Source organism: Mastacembelus armatus, chromosome 3, assembly GCF_900324485.2.
Source record: "Mastacembelus armatus chromosome 3, fMasArm1.2, whole genome shotgun sequence".
Classification (NCBI taxonomy): domain Eukaryota; kingdom Metazoa; phylum Chordata; class Actinopteri; order Synbranchiformes; family Mastacembelidae; genus Mastacembelus; species Mastacembelus armatus.
In genome coordinates this window covers 23,891,059-23,899,349 of record NC_046635.1, presented here as the reverse complement: position 1 = coordinate 23,899,349, position 8,291 = coordinate 23,891,059, and the positions used below count along the sequence as shown (strand labels likewise).

Sequence of the window (8,291 nt, the reverse complement as noted above, 5' to 3'; positions counted from 1 at the left end):
AAGAACATGAGAGACAGGAAAGGCACCTGAGGCTCTCCTTGCAAATGTGGCTCAGGGTTACTTAGCACAACACCTTCCTGTTAAGCAGGATGTTTCTTAGGTCTATATCCTACACACAGGGAGGCCAAACAGCTTGACTGTCATGCCCCACTGATTCTGAACTGATTACAGTCATATCCTGTCCATGAAGACAAACACACTCAAAAAGTCTTTGAAAATCAAACATCAGTCAACATTTACTGCCAAATGCAACACAAACAAAACAAATGATAAATTAGAATTGTACAATATCGCAACAAAATGTAACACACAAGCACCAGGTCAACAAGAGAATCACACAGTGCCTCAGAACTTCACTGCAACAACTTGACATTTCTGGCTCGTGTAGTTTTGACAGTGCGTTATGTTTAATGCTTGCAGTGATAAAAACATTACTTTCAACAATTTATTATTAAATTCTGCTCCAAAACCAGCCAGGTTAAAAAAAAAAAAAAAAATCTTACACCTACGCTACAGATATTGCTGAACTCCAAATTCTAGTACCTTACAAATATCTGTGGGGAATCCTTGGCTCGTTTTACTGAGATTTTAAAAATACATTCAAAAGAATGATCATAGGTTTGACCTCATTAAGTAGGTTGTGTTATCTCAAATGTATGTCTTATTTCAAGTATTAACTTTTGTGATGCCCTGTGAGACTTGAGTGTCTTGTTCAAAGACACATGGCTTCTGCAGGAAAGATAATCAGGCAGGATCTTCTCTGCTATTGAAAAGGAAACCTGTCAAAGAACTATGCATTCATCTAAACTAAATTTCTAATCGTTCAAATGTTCTTCAGTAGAGGAACAGTACAACAAACCATACTACAAAGTTAATTACCTTGAAACTGACTCCACAATGAATGTAACATGTCTGCTGCAAAAAACATGTGTGAAAACATAAATGAAATAAAGCCTGTTCTTGAATAGTGCATGAGTAGGGAGGTCTGTAGTTACTTCAAGTCCAAAACTGTTAGTTTCTAGACAGATGTAGTTGAATTAGTACGTAAGTGCACTGCTCACACACACTGTAATAGTTATGCTGACCTCTGCCTCACAGACAGGAACAAAACACTCCTGCTTTATTATTTTTTTTTTTTTTTAGACATTAGACAGAAACAGCATGAACACTTGGATCTTTGTCCTGTGCGTGTTGAAGCTTTGCTGAACGAGACGTGTGTTTCCCATCTGACCAAAAAACATCCACATAGGCTGCATCTCTGTGGACCTTATCATTATCAATCAAGCGCAGAGTTCCTGCACTGATGCAGTACAGATCCACACAAATATGTCACCTGCCCAAAAGCAATGGGCTTCTGCTTGGAGTGTGCACAGACAGGCCAGAGGAAATTATGTCATCCCTGGAGGTCAAAGGTCCGGAGGCAGTGACTGGAGCAGCAATAGGCGACAAAACTCACAGTTGTCCTGAAGAGGAAAGAAGTGAGGACAAATTTTAAGAAAAATAATTGCATTTGTGTTGAGCTGAGAAAATTTAATTTGCAAATATGAAACAATTTGTAATTATCTTTCAACATTAAAGCAAAGCAAAAAAGGGGGAAGTTGCTATCTAGTTATCATTAGATGGCTGTAGCTAGAGGCAATCGTGGAAGGAAAGGGGGGTGCGCTTGTTCTAACCTGCGGTGCACTCCTGCCAGGGCGGTGTCACGTAGCGGAAAGAGTTTAGGGTAGATGATGGTGAACATGACTTGACTACAGCGGTGACAATGTCCCAGGGGGAACCGCAGCAGGTCCAGCAGGCTCTTTGGGAGGGTGATGGGAGGCTGCAAGTTGAGGTCTGAAAACAACAGGACAGGAAGTATTTGTAAACCATTATATTATTTAACCTAGTCTCATTGATTATGAGCCTAGCTGTAGTGGACAAAATGATATAAACACCTGTCTTGTATAACACAATGGAATTCAACAGCAGCACAAACTATAGACTAAAACCACACACACACACAAACTTGACATCATGAGGGAGGCTTTATTACAGTGTTGTATTAAAGTGAAGCAGTTTTATGTTGATTAGGTGTACCTAATCAACTGCCAAGTGAGTGTATACTGCATACATATATGCAACATAACTCCTCACCTGCTGGACGGTGGTGGTAAATACGATGTAAGGTCCTCATGGTGAGCTCCTCCAGAGGAACTATGTTATCTGTTTCTGAGCCTACAACCTTGACTTCAGCTGGGAGCTTGACCAGAGCCTCAGTCAGTGCCTCAGCCAGGTCCATCTCCACACCCGGGGATGACACCCCACACCTATAGAGGATAAGGTAAGACTCACTCAAACAATACAAGGACACATTAAGTCATGCGGCTCCATATAACAGTGAGTTGAACTGTTTTTAGTTCAAACTGACTGAATACAGTTTCAGCTATCTTAAACCACATCAAAGTCAGCTTTTGGGAAGCTGTGTTACCCGCTGCAACCGATGACCTTGTTATATAAATAGGAGGGGAGGCCTTTTAGGTCCACATTGTTGTCCACAAACACAAACTGCAGCTCCCGTGATCTGCCCAGATCTGAAACACAAACCCATGTTAACACTGCCTTGTTCACAATATCTACATCACTATAGCAACTCAGAGATAAGGCATATAATGACCAAGTGGTAGAAAGGTCAGCCTGTTAGCAGCCATGGAGAGCTGGTTGAGGCGGTGGAGCCAGCAGAGCTGCCGGGGAACGTGGCTCAGCAGGTTGTGGTCCGCTGTTAGATTCTGCAGTGACACACAGCGGTGCAGCCGATCTGGCAGAGACATCAGCTGGTTCATTGACACATCCAGAGTCTCCAGTTCCTGCAGATCACCAATCTCTAAAGGCATCAGACGAGAGCCTCAAACACTCATTCTAAATCAGAACTCTACTATATTAAACTCAAATACATATCTGAGAATAACACAGAGGGTCACTTGGCTGTTGATCCCTAATGGGCTCATTTGGAACAATACGGTTGACTAAATCCACAGTCCTTTTTATTGCTTATTCAATAGCAGGAATAAGTGTTCATTTTTTGGGTATAAAGTCATTTTTAAAATTATTTTTATTTTGCTTAACACAAATACAGTCTAATGTTGAAAATTAAAAATTTTGTTCATTCTCAGTAATATGAAATCAAACAAAATCATCTGAATTTTAGCTTTAGTTCTAATAGTGATGAGAGTTTCTAAAAGTGTGTTGCTAACACACTTGGAATATACTGTCAGTGCCTTGTTCCACAGTAGAGAGATGCTATTCAATCTGCTTATTTTTGTTTACCTGAGTGCCTGTCGCCCTCTGGTGGCCAATAAAATACCTACAACTCAACTAAAATTTGCCTTCACCTATGAAAATTCCAATCAAAATTTATTTACAAAGCAATTTAAAAACAGCATTGCATTTACCAAAGTATTGTACACAAACAGTCTAAAAATAAAGCAAACAGTTTGATTCAATGACTTTGCCTAAACTTAAGCTACTTTTTTTTTGAGAATTCCAGTTGCCGCTGCTGCATTGGCTTATTGTTTGATTAATCAATGTGGACACACATCAATTGTGGTTCTTACTGTATTAAAAAGGTACCTACTCTGAAGTAGGAGCTAAAAATGTCCTGAAAAACAGCATTCTACAAGCTATTATAGTTCTCAGTTCCCATAGTACCTACACAAAAAAAGTGGGACTTTCTCCAAAGGTTCTAAGAACAATGAAAATGTTCCCCTGGTACAAAAGTGCCTATAAACACAAATATGTTGTTTCTAACAGCTGCACTTTAAACAGTTATACTCAGATTTTATATTTGTCTCAGGTGTAGATAAATACATAATTCATGTTTTTTTTTTTTAATCTGTGATATGACACTCAGTTTTTACACCAGTACAGAACAAACATGTTTGTTCATAAGGTATTAAGACTCCCTCACTTTTTGTATTGTAGAACAAACTGAAAACGGATACAAGTGTTAGTACTCAAAAATATAATGCAGAACTTAAAAACCTGTTTATTAACACTACATGTTTCAGTTCAAACATTTTTGCAAGCTCTTTAAAAAGCATAGGGGTCTGAGTACTCTCTGAAGCCAGTGAAATAAAACAGAATTTGCTCTTTAAAAAGTCATGAGAAATACCAAGAAGACAAACAGCTGCTGTATTTTACCTGGTGGAAGGCATTTCAGCTGGTTATTTGACAGTCTGAGGTGCCGCAGGGACCTCAGGCGCCCGATCTCTGGACAAAGGAGCTGGAGGGCATTATTGCTCAGGTCCAATGACTGCAGCCTGGCCAGGTTTCCAATTGCTGAGGATCAAACCACAGTCACCCTTATTTCAATCAGCAAACTACTGCTAGCTGACAGTGACAGGTAGAAGTTATGCAGTTAAAAATATCTTCAGGTTGACTTCCTAACTGACTCCAGATGTTCTTAGTTTAGTTTTAAGTGTTTTTTATTGAGGGATTTACTACCATACCTGTTATACCGTTATATCAATTTCAGTATTTTGTGAATAACAAACAGGCAGAGGCAACTGATGGTTAATTCTTGGACCATAGAAACTTTATAACAGTAGGGTCGCAATATATGGAAAAGCTGTGTGGCAGAAAAGTTTACACTGGCATGTCATTCTGGAATTATCAGGGACTTACCTTCAGGAATAATGACTATGTTGTTTGAGTGCAAATACCTTAAAAGGAAAAAATAAATGTTATAATTTGATATGTTATTGGTCACTGATTGAAAACACTATAAACCCTGTTTTTATCATGGCTTCATGCCTGAAGCTCTGGTGTCCAAGTGAAGAGTGATAAGGAATCATTCAATGCAAATGACAAAGTTTTACACATCTTCACAGCTCTCAGCCAATAACTACAAAACACATCAGTGTTATGGGACATGGCAACTCTCTGTTACCCAGTACATTAATATGCCTAATTATACACAAAACATAGCTAATCTGAATACTCACAGTTCAATTAGATTTGGGAGCTTCTGAGCAAGATTGTCAGGCTGAAAAGGGAAAGGAAATGCAGAAATAAGTTGGTAAAACAGGAAATAAACCTGTGAAACTGAATGATCTATTGAACTAACGTACCAGCTAACATCTGAGAAAAGGTTCTGAGTCATGTTCTGTTATGCATTTACGTTTACAGAAGACAACAATAAACGGTGCAATTGCTATCTGACATAGCAATGATGCACTGTGCAGATACCAGCGTAGTGAGTGAGTTCCTCTTCATGTACAGTCTCTCCAGAAACTGCAGGCCTTCATCTTTCAGCAGCTCCACAGGGAAAATATTCAGGTTTTTGTAGTTAAGAAACAGGTTTTTGTGGCGCTCCTGCTTGGCCATGAATATAGTCTCATGGAGTTCAGTTGCCATTTCTGGGATGACCTCTCCTCTCGGGTGGAGGAGACTTGGTAATGCCTCCTTCCTCTATAGCATCACTGTTTCCTGCAAAAACAGCAGATGAGCAGAAACATTACTGAACATCAGTGTTAGCTAAGGATATAGCGGTATAAAACAGCGCCCAAAATTATCATTAGAATATAATGTTATAGCGTTATGACTGTAAATATCATATAGCTAGAACTGTGATTATAGTGATACATCAATACAATTTCATACAAGAGCGATCTCGGGTTAACCAATAAAACTGAACTGCATCGATGGCATTGATAAGATGCAGTCTGCTTCTGCTGGCGTTATCTTAGTGCAAACCACAATTAGCTGTTAGCTAGCTGTTAGCTCGCAGTCGGTGTTTTTAGCTCTCATTAGCACTGCTAGCATGCTAGCAGGGTGGCTGTTGTTAGCACAGTAGGCTCGATAACAGCAAAACAGTTCTTTACCTCAGCGGTGCAGGACCGTTTGACTTTACTTCATCTCCCACACACGCTACTGTTTTTTTCCTAAAAACGTTATGTTTTTAAAAGCCGCCCAGCTGAGTGAAGGTCTGTTGAACAGCACGTCAACAGTCGTAAACAACGTAAGACGTCATTGAGCCGTGAGACGTTGCCGCATGAGCCTCCGCTGCGTCTCCGCGGCCAACACGTTGGACACGCGCGTAATCATAACACACCGATGTTATTTATTTTTTAATATATCAGAACTGTTATTTCTAGCGCAGGATACTTGTATTTACATGGGACTTTAAATACAAGACAATAAAAATATGAAACAAATATAAATAAAAAAGTTTAATACCAACTCACAATATTAAATGCAGCTTGTAACCCAGATCTACACACTGCTCCTAACACTGAATTGTATTTAAATTTCTTTAGAAAAAATGAGTGATTGCTCATACAGCAGGTATACTGACTTATAGATGCATCATTTTCTTATTGACATATATTATAAATATATATACAGTGGATATAAAAAGTCTACACACCACTATCAGCGTTGCACATCTTGATGTGGCAATATTTGCCCACTCTTCTTTGCAAAACTGCTCCAAATCTGACAGATTGCGAGGGCATCTCCTGTGCACAGCCCTCTTCAGATCACCCCACAGATGTTCGATGGGATTCAGGTCTGGACTCTGTCTGGGCCATTCCAAAGTCTCCAACTTATTCCGGTGAAGCCATTCTTTTGTTGATTTAGATGTATGCTTTGGGTCATTGTCGTGCTGAAAGATGAAGTTCCTCTTCATCTTAAGCTTTCTAACAGAAGGTCGAAGGTTTTGTGCCAACACTGACTGGTATTTGGAACTGTTCATAATTCCCTCCACCCTGACTAAGGCCCCAATTCCAGCTGAAGAAAAACAGCCTCAAAGCATGATGCTGCCACCCCCATGCTTCACTGTAGGTATGGTGTTATTTTGGTGATGTGCAGTGTTGTTTTTGCACCAAATATACCTTTTGGAATTATGTCCAAAAAGTTCAACCTTGGTTTCATCAGACCATAACATATTTTCCCACATGCATTTGGGAGAGTTCAGATGTCTTTTTGCAAAATTAAGCCGGACTTGGATGTTTTTCTTTGTAAGATAAGGCTTCCGTCTTGCCACCCTACCCCATAGCCCAGGCATATGAAAAATATGGGAGATTGTTGTCACATGTACTACACTTGCCAAAAATTCCTGCAGCTCCTTCAGCGTTGCTGTTGGCCTCTTGGCAGCCTCCCTGACTAGTTTCCTTCTCGTCTTATCATCAACTTTGGATGGACGTCCTGTTCTTGGTAATGTCACTGTTGTGCCATATTTTCTCCACTTGATGATGACGGTCTTCACTGTGTTCCATGGTATATTTAATTCCTTGGAAATTCTTTTGTAGCCTTCACCTGACCGATATCGTTGAATAATGAGATCCCTCTGATGCTTTGGAAGCTCTCTGCAGACCATGGCTTGTGCTGGAAGACATGGCTACAAAAATGTCAGAAAAAGCCTACTAGAACAGCTGAACTTTATTTGGGGTTGATCAGAGGCACTTTAATTGGTGACAGGTGTGTGCTGACTCCAGTTTAACATGAGTTTGAATGTAATTGGTTAAATCTGGACACAGCCACATCCCCAGTTATAAAAGGGTGTGCACACTTATGCAACCACATTATTTGCTTATTTTTACTTCACCTCCCTGAAAGATTTCTGTTTGTTTTTAAATTGCGTTGTACAGGTTATAGGTCACATGAAAGGATGGAAAAAGTTGTGAAATTATTTATCTTGATGTAATTTTTTTACATCACAAAAACCTGGCATTTGAACAGGGGTGTGTAGACTTTTTATATCCACTGTATATTGCACGCAGGCCTTAGCTAATGCTGCAAAGTAGTAAACGTCATGTGTTGTCATGTTCTCAGTTAAATAATCCTCTTCATCAGTCTTTACACCATCAGTAGCCAGGGCCACCATTGTTTCTGTGCTGCTAACGATGGTTTTAAATCTCAACGACATCTTTACTATTCCACTTCCAGGCTCAATCCTGTTACTGACCCTATCTGACCTGAAAACTATAATGGAAAACAGACCTGATTAAAAAAAAAAAAAAAAAAAAAAAAAATCCCAGTTTATTTGAGCCTCTCCCCTCCTCCAAAAAAAGAAAAATCTGTAAATATAAAACAATTTATTTCTGAAAATATTGTTAGTCATAAATCTAATAGTTGAATTGCTGAATTGTTGAATTGAAATAGTTTATTGAATTTTTTCTTCTATTATTTACAAGTGGTTCGACTATGCACTTCAATCAACAAAGACAAGTGAAACAGTTTGCATACATTTTTATTCATCTTAAATCTTGTGTAGAAAAAAAGAATCAGATAAACATAACTCCTTTCCTTCAGCC

At 39.2% G+C, this 8,291-nt stretch overlaps 1 protein-coding gene across 3 annotated transcripts; it reads right to left on the bottom strand.

Annotated features, from left to right (window-relative positions):
• Window positions 1-210: 210 nt before the first annotated feature.
• Window positions 211-5,998, bottom strand: lrrc28 (leucine rich repeat containing 28). Of its 3 annotated transcripts, XM_026294308.1 has the most exons (10): window positions 5,859-5,998; window positions 5,224-5,463; window positions 4,980-5,020; window positions 4,660-4,697; window positions 4,177-4,314; window positions 2,654-2,860; window positions 2,468-2,570; window positions 2,134-2,306; window positions 1,674-1,833; window positions 211-1,463 (listed from the first exon to the last, which is right to left on the bottom strand). In XM_026294308.1, the coding sequence occupies exons 2-10, from the start codon at window positions 5,389-5,391 to the stop codon at window positions 1,394-1,396; spliced, it is 1,098 nt and encodes a 365-aa protein (XP_026150093.1). In that variant the 5' UTR covers window positions 5,392-5,463; window positions 5,859-5,998; the 3' UTR covers window positions 211-1,393. The 3 variants fall into 3 exon arrangements, with proteins under 3 accessions (XP_026150093.1, XP_026150095.1, XP_026150094.1); XM_026294310.1 differs by lacking the exons at window positions 5,224-5,463; window positions 5,859-5,998 and adding an exon at window positions 5,106-5,171 and having other exon boundaries at window positions 2,654-2,843; XM_026294309.1 differs by lacking the exons at window positions 5,224-5,463; window positions 5,859-5,998 and adding an exon at window positions 5,106-5,169.
• Between the last annotated feature and the right edge of the window lie 2,293 nt (window positions 5,999-8,291).

Bases quoted from the DNA above. Each gene is read 5' to 3' on its own strand.
- lrrc28 (XM_026294308.1), bottom strand. From the start codon at position 5,391: ATGGCAACTGAACTCCATGAGACTATATTCATGGCCAAGCAGGAGCGC. The intron at 4,315-4,659 runs GTAAGTCCCTGA...TTTGATCCTCAG, and splicing joins CATAGTCATTATTCCTGAAG to CAATTGGAAACCTGGCCAGG. The intron at 1,464-1,673 runs GTTAGAACAAGC...TTTCCTCTTCAG, and splicing joins CTGGCAGGAGTGCACCGCAG to GACAACTGTGAGTTTTGTCG.